Raw genomic sequence first — 13,977 nt, forward strand, 5'->3', positions numbered from 1 at the left:
ATATATACACATATATATGTATTTGATTGAGAAAAGGAAATTAAAAAAAGCCTGGTAAGAGCTGCTACCGGAAGGCCGTGCAAACGAAACTCGCGGATCATCTGGTACAGATTATCGCCGGAGATAATCCCGGTGCTTCTTTACTTCTATCCGTTTGTAATCTCCGTTCGTTGCTTTATAAGCACAGTACGCAATGTTAACCTGCTGTCTTTCTCCATGCCGTGTGTCATCTGCGACCGCGTCGAGCTGGCTCCTTTCTGTAGCATGTTTTGGCAAGCGGCTGACTTCTTTATGTGTCCGCGTGACTACAAGCGAACTCTCCTCTATCTTGTAAATCTCTTTATATTTTTCAGTAATATATAATAATTATATACATATATCTCACTACTTTTCAATAAAATAGAATATAATTGTCATTATTTTTAAAAAGATATTGCATCTTTGTTTCTAAAATTTGTTTAGTATTTGGTTGATATCTAATTTACGAAATCGGAAAATCAAAATTGGAAACAATGATTCTAAAAGTTGATCAGCATTTTTTAATACACGCTGTACTTATGTGAAATTTATATTGAACGAATCAACGTTTAAAAGCTCAAGATCTTTGTAAGAATGCAGTCGCTTTTCTCAAGTATTGAGAGAAAAAACTTTATGTATAGACGCTTCGTACACTATTTAATTGTTTATTCCTATTGTAGGCAATGTGACGTTTATTTTTGATGTTATGTCGTTGTTATCAGAATAGATGGTCCAAGTTCATAGTGCTTGTTGCGTTATAACAGATTTTGACAGAAAACAGCGCAAATAATACAGATGTTCGAACGAGATATTAACATTTAAAGACGTGTTTTCACGAGATATTATAATTCATAAACAGAATAAGCTCCAAATTGTCAGAAAATACAAAATCAAATTAAAATGAATCTAAAGAAAGTGAAAAAAGTCTTTCGTCTTCAAATTTTTTACGTACCACCAGTGATTGATCTAGCTTTGTTAAATTTATTTTAATTTAATTTTATTAAAATTCATGTGTATACATATATAAAGTCACTTCTAAGACAAAGCGATAAAGATGTTTCAAAGTTTCTGGAACGTTTGCGTTGTTGTAGCGGAGCCCTAGGATCGCTCAAATATCCTGCGTATATGATACCAACGCCTCTCTCGTAGGATTATAGGGCAATCCCAGGATTTAGCTCTCTGTCCTAACTTGGATCGCAATATATCGACAGACAAATAACTTTTGCGCCTTACTGTTGTGCTATTCCGCGCTTTGCATGTGATATGTGTATTCTATATAGGTGTTCAATCGCCATTTGTTGTTGCTGCAGTCGTTATCCCTGTTCGCAAAAATTGACACATGTATCCCACTGTATTGAGAATCGAACAGAATTTTGTGTTACGTTGTTAAGGTATTTATCGTGTATTAAAATCAATTTCTTGCAAACTCCTTCAACTTTGTGTGAATCATGTATTAAACAAAAAACTTTGTAAGCGCTCGTAAAATTTCTAAACGTTTAATCATGTCAAAACTGAGATGCTTGCAATTATAAGTGATACACGTGTGAATCCATTGAAAAAGACACATTTTAAACTTCAGGTGCCGAATTATTCTCGCAACATTGATAAAAAACTAGAATGCGGTAGATTATTAACAAATATTGTAAATGAAACTTAGAATTATTGATCGTCTAGTTGTCGAAATAAAACTGCAGAAAGATTGCAATATTTCTTGACGAGACATGATTAGCCGTTAGGTAATGGCGGCAACAACGTCGTCTCTCGCACAACGTACTTGGGTGTTTGTCACTTTTTCGTGATTTTCTCGCTTCCGTTATACTCGAAATTGCTTTTTTTTTTTTAATATTTGTATCGAAATGAAAAAGTTATTGGCTGCGTTCAGTGGAAATTTGCGACTGTAAAATTTTCTGCTGAACGCCTCTTAGCGATTTACGCTTTTGCAACATGTTTGCTAAGCGATCACGATATTTCGGCGGCGAACTAGAAGTACGCTTAATAAGCGCGAAATTGAACAACATTATACTTATATACAATGACGTTATAATGTTGTTCAATTTTGTTATCCAGTTTCGTTTTTTAGATTTAACAAGATTAGAAAATTTGTCTTTGCCAAAGTTTGCCGCGCAATCACTTTACGCTAACGCTTATTAAGCGTACTTTTGGTTTGCTGCAAAATATACCGATCGTTTAGCAAACATGTTGTAAAACCGTAAACCGCTAAGAGGTGTTCAGCAGAAAATTCTACAACAGATGCAAAACAGCTTATTCTGCTGAACGCAGCCATTTTAGTAATTTTGTTTGACAGCAGATTCGGTTAGACGTTCGCGCTACGTTCCCAGATTGCCGTTCAGTGCAAAGCGTGGACAACCGTTACTAAAGAGCTGTCACACACAAAATGACGTAGCTGCATATGCATAGCATGAGACCACTGGATCAATGAATTGTGTGTGTGTGTGTGTCTAAAGTTGCCATAATAATTTACATAAAACTATGCTAGATACTCGTTGGTCCAGATATAGTCCTGTGCTACGCAGCTATGTCATTTTGTGTGCGATGGCCCTAAAAGTTTACTGCATCGACGAAAGAAAATAAAATTGTTTACAGAGTTTTTGAGCATAATAAAACCACTTATTTATTTCTACACTAATGGCGTACTGATAAAATAGAGTCTGAAGTATTTTATATACGACATAAGAGTCGAATTTCGAGAATATTTCTTCATAGCGTAAGATTAAAGCAGTAAGATTGAAATAAAAGTGTCGCGCACGATAAATACCTTAAAAAGAAGCGCTTGGTCAATTTTTGCTACATTGCAGCGACACCGGTAAATGGCACGGACATCTCCTATACCTACGTTGTCCGTTCTCTTGCGGAAAGCGATTATGTCGAAAATTGGCAACTTGTGTTATATCTCAGCTTTTTTATCTCGACCCATGCTTCTTCTCACATACACACATCTCACTTTATTAGAATCACGCACTCGTACGCAAACGATGCCTCGATCTTACGTCACACACATTTTCAACAGTAGCACACTACTTAACTGTTCTCTCCGTCACACATGCTTATCTCTATGTCTCTCTTGTACTTTTACAGTATTCCACTATACTTTACTTGTATTCACCTTACCATTCACGCGGTATTACACTCTTCTCTGTATTATCTTTCTCTCTCTCTCTCTCTCTTTCTCTTTCTTTCTCTCTTTCTCTGCGTCTCTCTCTTCAGTTTGATTCTTTCCGTGACTTCTCTGTCACTTTCTTTCTCTCTCTCTCGTTTGAACGCCCACGACGACTCGAGCGTGAAAAAAAATTTCTCGTCCCGAATTAAACAGTTACGTGCGCGAAATATATCGACCCGACCTGACAGAAGAATTTTGTCGCGTCGCAAAATATTTGCGAGAATTTATATATCCAACGACTCGAAACGAAAATCTCATAACAATCGCACACGAATAACACGAACAGAGCGCTATTTATTAACCTTCGGCATACCAATATACGTTGAAGAAAGACGGAACACGTATCGCAAAAACCGCCGAACAAATTAAACAGCTTCTAATTTAATAAAAATATCGCACGCATAGTTTTTATATTCTTTTCCACAAATAGATACATTTATTTTTAAAATGATTACACCACACATATACTATTTTATTTTTTTTTTTATAGAAAATGCTGTATACATATTTCAAAACATGTAAAAAACATGCTTATTAGAAACTGGATCGCAGAAAATTGATCTATATTACCTTTAGTAGTTTAATTGTAAGTTATTAAGATATTATATAGCGGTTTGAAAGGGTTAATTAATTAACATAATTTTGTAGGTAACAGAGAGACACACAACTTTTTTATTATACTAATCTTAGATATATAAACCAGATAGATCGTGGAAGGCACGTAATATATACGTATTGTAATGAACAACATATATATTGCGGTCTCGGTAGATTTGTATGTTTTTTTAATCTTTTGCAAATATATATTTACTGAGAGAGACTCGTCGCAAAATACATGTGCCGTACTTACGTATTAGAAAGATATATTTACGCTTGGCAATTATTATATTCCTCCTTTTTCCTTCCTTTCGCAAAATGTTCGCCGTGACATTCTGCAACGGCAGGTGCCTTGTCTTCCTATTCATTTTTCTTTGCGGTCGCGTATATATTTTACGAAGCTCTTTCCGCGTCGCTTATTTTCACACGAAGGCACCGGTAAGTGTATGTGTACGCGCGCGCGAATATCTATCGCGACTCGCGGGAAGATGATTTAAAGCTCCGTCACGCATTTGCGCGCATTCCAGTCTGTCGACTTTTGTGCAGCTCGACGTCAACGAAAATCCACAAGAAAGATTAACTGGACGGAAATGTGTCTGACTGACAGACTTGGCAGATAATTCTTTTGCCCGGACGTGTCCGAATAACACATGTGTGTTATATGACTTCTGCGAATTCAGACGTCACAAAGTCAAATGAGTGTTTTAACGTCTGTTCTAAAATTAGCATTGTCGAGTGCTCGCGTGAAGCATTAGATTGAACAATTAACATGCATGTCTGACGTGTACGTTGAGAAATTTATTTAACAATTTAAACATCGTAAAATGATCAATTTCTTGAATTTTTAGTTTTTCGATTCTTTCTTTATCCCGCCTCGTTGTACGTGTTAATAAAACATATATATATATACAACGGTACACATTCAATATGATATTCGTTCACAATCCTCATAAATGTATACCAACTTTACACACATTTGCCTGTGTATAATGCAAATACACGATACATATTATTCATTAATATATATATATACACATATACGCGTGTGTATATGTATATGTATATCTATGTACAGACACGCCGAACTTGCAGAATGTGACTGTACGAGCTTCGAATTACGATCGTTTTTTGCTGTTTTGTCCAACATATTTGCTTAAAATCTCCTCATAGCGTAGTGTTTCTGTTCTCGAAATCACGAAAAATAAGTAACACATTTGAATCGAAGAGTCAATGTATATTAAAAATATTCCCAATTTGTCGAGATGAATTGAAAAAAATTTAAGAACTCATCTCATCAATAAAATGTTTCTCTGTTTTCATATCAAGAATTTAAAGATAACGTATACACACTGCAGATTGAAAAACAGATCTGTGAAAAGTGATTTATCTACATTTAACAAATTTTGTTTATTATATCATATTTTTGATTGTATTTTTTTATTATATTTTTTAATTTATACATTGTCAGTTACATTTGACGTATATGTTTTAATTAAGAGAGGATTGTAGTTATCATCTTGTCGGATGTTAATTAATAGAATTATTAGCGATTTACATTGATGACGTGTCAATTCGTTCGTACAAATTTTAGATGCGGATAACATAACTGTGTCAATTGCAATCGCGAGAAGAACTCTCAATCTCTCTGTCACACTTCTACGCAATTAATTTTACAAAATAAAGAAAGAAACGTTTATATATGTTGTAACACATGACAAGAACAGAGACACATGCGCTGTTTGGCAATAATTCCCCGTCCCATGTCAACCAACTTGTTCCCTTTGTCAATCCTGAATCCCGATCTGTATCGCGGGGATACTTTAGGCCAGCGGATTGTCTCGATTGCAGCATCCTAGGAATGTACCTGTTCGGGGGTAAGTTTTGCATGTGGGCGGACCGGAGTCGGCCCTGCACCTGTGCCGAGGTGGTCTCGCGGCACCCAATGTGCCGCTGTGATCGCAAACATTTCAACGACATCGTCTGGGCACTAGTCACTGTCTTTCAGGTATCACTGTTCCCCCCTGTCTTTTAACTCTACATAATACGTTTTTTTCTCGCGTGTTATAACGGCGACATTTATATATACATATACGCCCATTTCTTCTTTCCGTCACGTGTTTTTGCGTATCACATATACACGTCTCTTTTTTCGTCTATGTTCGTTTTTCATGTTTTCTATTTGTTCCTGATTGTATATATACAACATCTATCCTCGTTATATAAATATATATATACACACACATATATATATATATATATATATATATATATATATATATGTATATGTATATATATGTGTATATATATATATATATGTGTACATATATTTCTTCGTTGTGTTGAGCTAACGAAACCTCAATGTATGGATCCCTTCGTTTTTCCTAAGCTCACCCACGCTTTATTCCATTCTTGTCTCTTTGTTATCCGTGCCGAGCAACGGAGCCTTTAATGGTTGCTTTTGTATTTACATTGCGTGCAACGGTATACGTTACATGTCGACGTTCACATTTCATACCATCCTGTTCGCTCGCGCGGATCAAACTGCGCGGCGACGAACTACCACCTACGATCGTGTTTTTAATCTTGATTCTAGTTTATATATACAATCATCCATGTGAGGCAACTATAATATGTACAGTGCGGCAGAAAGCCGCTCGTGCTAGTTTCTGCCTTTCTATCACGTATTTCTGTTTATTACATTCGATACAGCGTATGACAAAATGTGTTGTATTATAAATGAATTTTTTTAAATTTATCGCGACATAATCAACTCTCTTCGCATATTTTATGATAAATAATTACATGTTACGTTTAATAGAGTCTATAAGAAAAAAAAAAAAAATCTCTAAATCTTTCTAATGAAAATTTTTACTTTTTTTGGTTTTTTATGTTTTGGAAAAAAATATACTTTACACTTTATCACTAGGCATGCGAAGAATTAATAATTATTGTATGTTATATTGATACTTTCCTATGTGCGTAATAATTTCTTTCTATGTACAAATGTATGCACATAATGCATAAATCTCATTGAATTGTTTTGTGTTATATTTATATCTATCGACGTTATGCGCAAAAGTTAAGTATAAACGTAATTTATATGATTGAAAATTGCTACTATAATTGCTAACACTGCTATATAACGACATTGCACGTGTAATGAACAATTTTTTTTTCAAGTTCTAAACATCGTGTGTGAAGGCTGGGAGAAGTAAATTAAAAATAATATACTATCAAATATCGATATCAAAAAATAATAAAAAAACAAATACAAACAAAAGTTCTCAAAGAGAAATTCGTGATAGAAAAAAACATTTAACGCATGCGTATATTCGTAAAATTATTGACACTGATTAGTAAGACGTTTTGTGCGTCTGTTGTTTTTTTTTACCACACCAATGTTTATTACTATACGCTTCTATATAAAAAAAAAATGGTTTGAATCTAATATTTTGTATAATCTAATATTTATATATTTTTGCATATAGTCAGTAAAAGAAGATTTCAAACATAATCGATTTAAAAAAAGATCTTATTTTTGTATAGATATAAGATAAGATTATATATATTATTTATGGAGATATAAAAAATGTGCCAACTGAAACTTTAATTAAAAAAATATTTTAGATTATTCATCTGTTTTGCAGTATTTATGGTACATTTCAAATTTAAAATAACGTCTTACCAAACATGTGTTTCATTAAATAAGTATATAGATATTTGCGTCATTATATGTAGCGAAAGTCTCTTCCTATTCTTCTTTTTATGTAGATCCTTACGCAGGAAGACTGGAACGTCGTTCTCTTTAACGGTATGCAGAAGACATCTCACTGGGCTGCCCTTTATTTCGTAGCGTTGATGACCTTCGGAAATTATGTTCTTTTTAATCTTCTGGTCGCCATTCTTGTTGAAGGTTTTTCTTCGGAGGTAGGAGTCAAAAAGGGTTCATTGTGTCACTCCTCTCACGCGTAATGCAACTAAAAAAAAAAAAAAAATAGAAACTTATATATTTTTTAATCTTTACATTATGTATATTGTTTTTTTATATTATAAATTGTGTCATACTTAAAAAAGTTACATATATTATTAAGATATAATATATACTATAAAGATCAAATCGGATTGCGTATGAAGAACATGGTAATTATAAAAAATGTGATAATTGTATTTCGCAGAGAAACGAGAGAAGAGAACGAGAACAGAGGGAAATGGCAAAAAAGCTTGCTACGAAAGAAGCTGGAATAGGCAGCGAGGATGGGTCGTCAAGAATATCGGGATCACATTCGATTTCTGACAGTGATACATATACTCAGGTAATTTGTCATCCTCCTTCGCGTGTATAGTTAATTCTATCCAAGTATTCCGTGTCCGATGGTTTATTTATTACTCTATTCTGTGTCGGACGGGAGAAAGATTGATTGTGAGTGAGATACAACAAGTTTTTATATTTCGAAATATTCATTTTTTTTTCTTTTAACCGAACTTTTTGTGAAAACAGTAGATGTATTTGTAACATTTTTTTTTATAATGTAAAAAGATACGTACAGTACATAAAATATCTATCACATACAACATTACATAAGTGACTAATTGTTTTTTTTTTTCAAAATAATATTTATAAAATTATATTATAAACAATTGTTGAGCAGCTCATTACGGTATTAACTTTCTTCTTTTGCGATGATTTGCAGGATCAGAAAAACTCTTGGCAAAGTGCAGAGGAACTTAGGAAGTACAAAGATAACAGAGAGAAGCAGAACAGCGTGTGGAAACAGGAGATCGATGAACCCAAGTGTAATATTCAGAAAGAGAGCAAGATGATGGGTGTGGCGGGTCAGCCGCCAATAATCACTCATACGGCGGCCACTCCTCAAGACTCTCCTAACACCACCCTGGACGTCTCCCCTCGGCCAGTTTATGCCCTTTCAATCGAATCTATCGATCGATCCGGTGTATGTTATTTTATTTCAATAAAACGACACTTTGTTACGCGAGAAGGGGCCACTTTTGTTGCAATTGTTTATCAAGGATATTTGAAATCAATCTTTTCTTCCACTCAGAACATCGCTCTGTTCATGATATTTAAATTATCTTGCTTCAAATTTGCTTCAAATTACTCAGCAAAAACAGCTTCCACTACTTTGTTCAAATATAAAAATAGAATAAAAAAAATAATAATAAATAAAAGTACGAAATACGCGTTTTATGAAATTTGATTGGGAAAGCAATGTTTTGACAAAGCGCGCATGCAATTTGAAAAACACTTATTTGTCTTTACTTCGGTGAAAAACTAAATTAAAAGAACTGTGCGATCAGAAAATATGATGACGGCGAGTTTATTGTATTTGCAGAGTCAGTGCAGCATACCCTCGGGATTGTTAAAGCTGCCCGATGTATCTACCAAAATACCGACGAACAACTTAATAGCCGGTCAATTTCCGAGACGCATAAGCCTCGTCACAGCCGTCGTTAATCCCTCAACGAGGGACTCGAGTTCTAGGTAGCTCGTGTATATATACTTCTCAGTTAATATTAAACGATCTGCAGTTAATATATTGCTTTTTTTTCTTTTTGTTTGTATATATGTAGTCCGCCGAGAATACAAAGAGGTTACTCGTGGCGATTGACTCGACCGTCTTTGCGAAGGAAACGATGGTCGCAAAGTGACGACGAACACACAAGCCATACCGCTACTGTTCTCAATAATGGACGCAGTACCATTGTCGGATCTAATCCAACGTAAGCAAAAAATGTCATTTTTATACAAAAAAAATTTATACTGATAAAGTAATACCAATAGGGTAATACAACATATCATCAAGTGTATATAAAGTAATAAGAAATTTATAAACACAGATACTACACATTTGAGAAATTGTTTCTAGATTTAACGGCGGTTATTTGCACGGTTCAATAAGAAACAACACACAACGCGACGCGCCTAATAATCGAACTACCGTCCTCACAAGCAATAATCGTAGTTTGAGTCCTAATAATTCGCTCGACAGCCATGGCCCATGGTCGATTCGTCGTTATACCGTCACACCCAATCAGGTGAGTGATACGACAATGTTTTTTTTTTTTTCGAAAGAAAGTATTTGTTTTCTGCGAATTTCTATATCATTCGCAACGTGATGACTTGTCATCACGCGCGATGACTTGTAGATGCGTTGGATCGGCGAGCTTTCGCGAAGAAATTCGCTACGCGGGTACGATAACGTACAGACATCCACGAGAAAAGCATTGGACGAGATGCTCGCCCCGTCCTCGACTCCGCGCACAATCAACAATCTCTCGATGGAGACCGGTCCATTGCCTAGAATCAATCGACTTCGCGATCAGGAAGAGGAACATCATAGAACGACAGGCGAGCAAACTCCTCCGTCGAACGGAGGCCATGGGAGTGCGAGCAGCATCGAGAAGATAAAAAAAATATTTATGTTCTTTGAACCGAAGGGCTGTTTGCAGGAGCGTGAAAATTATTCCCTATATTTATTCCCGCCAAATAACAGGTAACTGTTAGAAAATAAATATAAAGAATAATTAATTAAAATGTGCTATTCTATTAACTTGATGATTAAGAGACTCTTTTCATGATTGTCTCGGTATCGAAGATTTCGTATCTTGTGTCAATGGTTCGTCGAGCAAAAATGGTTCGACAACGTAGTGTTGTTGTTTATCGGACTGAATTGCATTACTCTGGCTATGGAACGACCAAATATACCACCGGACAGTCGTGAAAGACTTTTTCTATCCACCGCGAATTATATTTTTACTGTTGTTTTTGCCATCGAGATGTTTATTAAGGTAATGTCAATGCAATACTTTTAAAAATACTATAATGTCATTTATAATGATACGATAAAAATTTAAATTTAGATAAAAAGTTATCATATAGTATATAATTTATGAAAACTTGTGCGGACTTTATAACAATGTTATTTTATATGAATAGGTTGTCGCAACGGGTATGTTATATGGTCCGGATGCGTATTTTACTTCAGGCTGGAATGTTATGGATGGCGCTCTGGTTATTATTTCCATAATCGATTTGTCAATGTCATTGCTCTCATCCAGTAGCCCCAGAATATTTGGAATATTGAGAGTAAGTCTATTTTTATTATTAAATACAAAAGTAAATATTAATTTTTATATTTATTTTATATTCAAAAAATGGTCATAATATACATACAAAAGAAATGTTTTTTTTCAATCAATTGAAGATTGATGTATCTAATTATTTTCTTTTTTTTTTCAAATGACACAGGTATTTAGACTATTAAGATCATTGAGACCTCTGCGAGTGATCAATCGCGCACCTGGTTTAAAACTGGTCGTTCAAACGTTGCTGTCTTCGTTACGACCTATTGGTAACATCGTTCTGATCTGTTGCACGTTTTTCGTTATCTTTGGCATCCTCGGCGTGCAACTGTTTAAGGGTGCGTTCTATTATTGCGAAGGCCCTGACATCAAGAATGTACGCAATAAAACGGACTGTCTGGCTGACAAGCGAAACGTGTGGCTCAACAGAAAATATAATTTCGACGATCTTGGCAAAGCCCTTATGTCACTTTTCGTTTTGTCATCGCGAGATGGATGGGTGAATATCATGTACACAGGTTTAGACGCTGTTGGAGTCGATCAGCAGGTAAAAAACAATTTTTACTTGAATAAATTTCTTAAGTTTAATAAATAATTTTCTACATATACATCTCTTTTCTATGTGTGAGGTGCTTTTATATTATAGCTGTAATAACGAACTGATGAAATAAATCTGATTATAGCCTATAGAAAATTACTCCGAGTGGCGTTTATTATATTTCATCGCATTTATATTGTTGGTGGGTTTCTTCGTCCTGAATATGTTCGTCGGCGTGGTGGTGGAGAATTTTCACAGGTGCCGCGAAGAGCAGGAGAAGGAAGAGCGCGTGCGAAGGGCGGCCAAACGCGCGCTGCAGATGGAGAAAAAGAGACGAAGTGAGTGGTTGCAGGGGGGGGGGGGTCAATTAGATTAATGCTACTTCTACATCGTGCGAGCGAGAACTGTCGCAAGATGCCAATATATATATATATATATACATGCAATGTCGTGTTTGTAACTTGCAGAGATGCACGAGCCGCCATATTACACCAATTATTCCAAATCCCGACTCTTCGTTCACAACGTCGTGACATCCAAGTACTTCGATCTGGCAATCGCTGCTGTTATCGGTCTTAATGTTGTCACGATGGCGATGGAGTTCTACATGATGCCGAAAGCGCTGACCTACGCGTTGAAAATCTTTAATTACTTCTTTACCGCAGTTTTTATTCTCGAGTCCGTCATGAAGCTCGTTGCTCTCGGTTTGCAGCTTTATCTAAAGGATAAGTGAGCATTAGTCTTTTTTGTGTTCTTCTGCGTTGTTTCTTTTTTTGAATTATCACGCGTAATTGTGTGTGTTTTGAAGATACAGCTTTACCTTTTTCATTCACGTTTAATGGAAACAATTCTTGCAAATCACAAAATGTATTTTTTTTTATAGATGGAATCAATTAGATGTAGGAATAGTGATATTATCAGTGGTCGGCATTGTGCTGGAAGAGGTCGAATCCAAAATCATTCCTATTAATCCTACGATAATTCGCGTAATGCGAGTGCTGCGAATAGCCCGAGTATTGAAGCTTTTGAAGATGGCAAAGGGCATACGGGCTCTTTTAGACACGGTGATGCAAGCACTGCCGCAGGTCGGCAATCTGGGGTTGTTATTCTTTTTACTTTTCTTCATATTTGCTGCGTTAGGAGTAGAGCTTTTTGGCCGATTAGGTAATTATTGTATAGTTTGATACAAATAAATTTAATTAACCTGTTATATTATTGCATAAATTATTGTTATATTTCTAGATGACCCTTGAAAATTATGTTACTTCTTTATTACAGAATGCAATGATGATATGCCTTGTCAGGGTCTCGGCGAACACGCTCATTTCAGCAATTTTGGCATGGCCTTTTTAACGCTTTTTCGAGTTGCTACCGGCGATAATTGGAATGGAATCATGAAAGATACACTGAGGGATGATTGCGACGATGCGGCAGATTGCGTTAAGAATTGTTGCGTGAGCACTATTATTGCGCCGATATTTTTCGTTATTTTTGTTTTGATGGCACAATTTGTACTGGTAAATGTCGTCGTCGCAGTGCTGATGAAACATCTGGAAGAAAGTCACAAACAGGTAATAATTTTTAGAGATTTTATGTAATAAGTTAATCTCTGAATGAGATAAATAATATTCGAGAGAAATAATATATACACAGATGGAAGATGAACTCGATATGGAGACGCAGTTGGAGAGAGAATTAGCAGCTGAACAGGAAGAACTTCTTGAGGTGGAGGAAGAGGATGAGGAGGACGAAGCAATACACAGAATGGATGGAGATGAGGATGACGATGATGAGGACAAAGAACATGAATCTATTGTGGAAAACGAAAAGATATCCGCTGTAAGACCAGGGTTGGCTAAAGTTCGTTCTTTACCTGCAAATTTCATTTATAATCCACCGAGAAATATCGATGGTAAAAACTCATTATTTATCTCAATTCATAATTCTTATTTATATTGTAATATGTACATCATAATTTTTGCACTGTGATTTATAATTAAGTTACTCGATTGACTTTGTCAATTTCTTAGACGCTTCGATTTCCATGTCTTTGGACGAGAAACGCCGCAGTTCGCATTATCGAAACTCAAGACCGTCCAAGTTTAAGTCAAAGCGCCGACAAACTTTCCACTCTGGTCATTATCAACGAAGATCGCTGTTACCAATGCATTTTGAAGTCACCGAGGTCTTCGAAAAACCCGTAAACAATTTGAGTGTGCCCCGAATCATCGCACACCGCAGCTATGCCGCTGCTAGTCAAACTACCAGTCATATACAACATCAAAAGTCACAAGTAAGAAATCATGTATTGTGATTCAAAAGTTATTTTACGTATATATATGTATATATATTTATGTATGTTTATAAATAATATATATAATATTTGGAAAACATTTATAATACTATAGTGTGACGTGTTAAAGTAGAAGTGTATACGTAAACCGATTAAGTATTCAAAACAACGCATATATAGTAGTAATATTACATTGCTGTTGTCGTTGACAACAGCAATGTTCTTCTGAAAGATGAAACTTGTCAACGACAA

General features: G+C 35.4%; 1 protein-coding gene across 3 annotated transcripts in view; it reads left to right on the top strand.

Moving 5' to 3' along the window:
• The window catches only part of LOC109852714 (voltage-dependent T-type calcium channel subunit alpha-1G), a 47,860-nt gene that overhangs the window by 30,411 nt on the left and 3,472 nt on the right, over nt 1-13,977 (top strand). For 2 of the 3 annotated variants that reach the window (XM_020424140.1, XM_020424141.1), the window contains exons 17-33: nt 5,642-5,798; nt 7,565-7,720; nt 7,969-8,106; nt 8,485-8,745; nt 9,145-9,293; nt 9,383-9,532; nt 9,679-9,847; nt 9,959-10,305; nt 10,408-10,600; nt 10,749-10,898; nt 11,061-11,441; nt 11,578-11,770; nt 11,900-12,161; nt 12,316-12,596; nt 12,711-13,003; nt 13,086-13,344; nt 13,463-13,725. In XM_020424140.1, the coding sequence (XP_020279729.1) occupies nt 5,642-5,798; nt 7,565-7,720; nt 7,969-8,106; nt 8,485-8,745; nt 9,145-9,293; nt 9,383-9,532; nt 9,679-9,847; nt 9,959-10,305; nt 10,408-10,600; nt 10,749-10,898; nt 11,061-11,441; nt 11,578-11,770; nt 11,900-12,161; nt 12,316-12,596; nt 12,711-13,003; nt 13,086-13,344; nt 13,463-13,725 (3,802 nt within the window). The remainder of the gene's footprint in view (nt 1-5,641; nt 5,799-7,564; nt 7,721-7,968; nt 8,107-8,484; nt 8,746-9,144; nt 9,294-9,382; nt 9,533-9,678; nt 9,848-9,958; nt 10,306-10,407; nt 10,601-10,748; nt 10,899-11,060; nt 11,442-11,577; nt 11,771-11,899; nt 12,162-12,315; nt 12,597-12,710; nt 13,004-13,085; nt 13,345-13,462; nt 13,726-13,977) is intronic. The other variant, XM_020424142.1, reaches the window with a different exon arrangement.

Source organism: Pseudomyrmex gracilis, unplaced genomic scaffold (genome assembly GCF_002006095.1).
Source record: "Pseudomyrmex gracilis isolate BER0280 unplaced genomic scaffold, ASM200609v1 scaffold_33, whole genome shotgun sequence".
Classification (NCBI taxonomy): Eukaryota; Metazoa; Arthropoda; class Insecta; order Hymenoptera; family Formicidae; genus Pseudomyrmex; species Pseudomyrmex gracilis.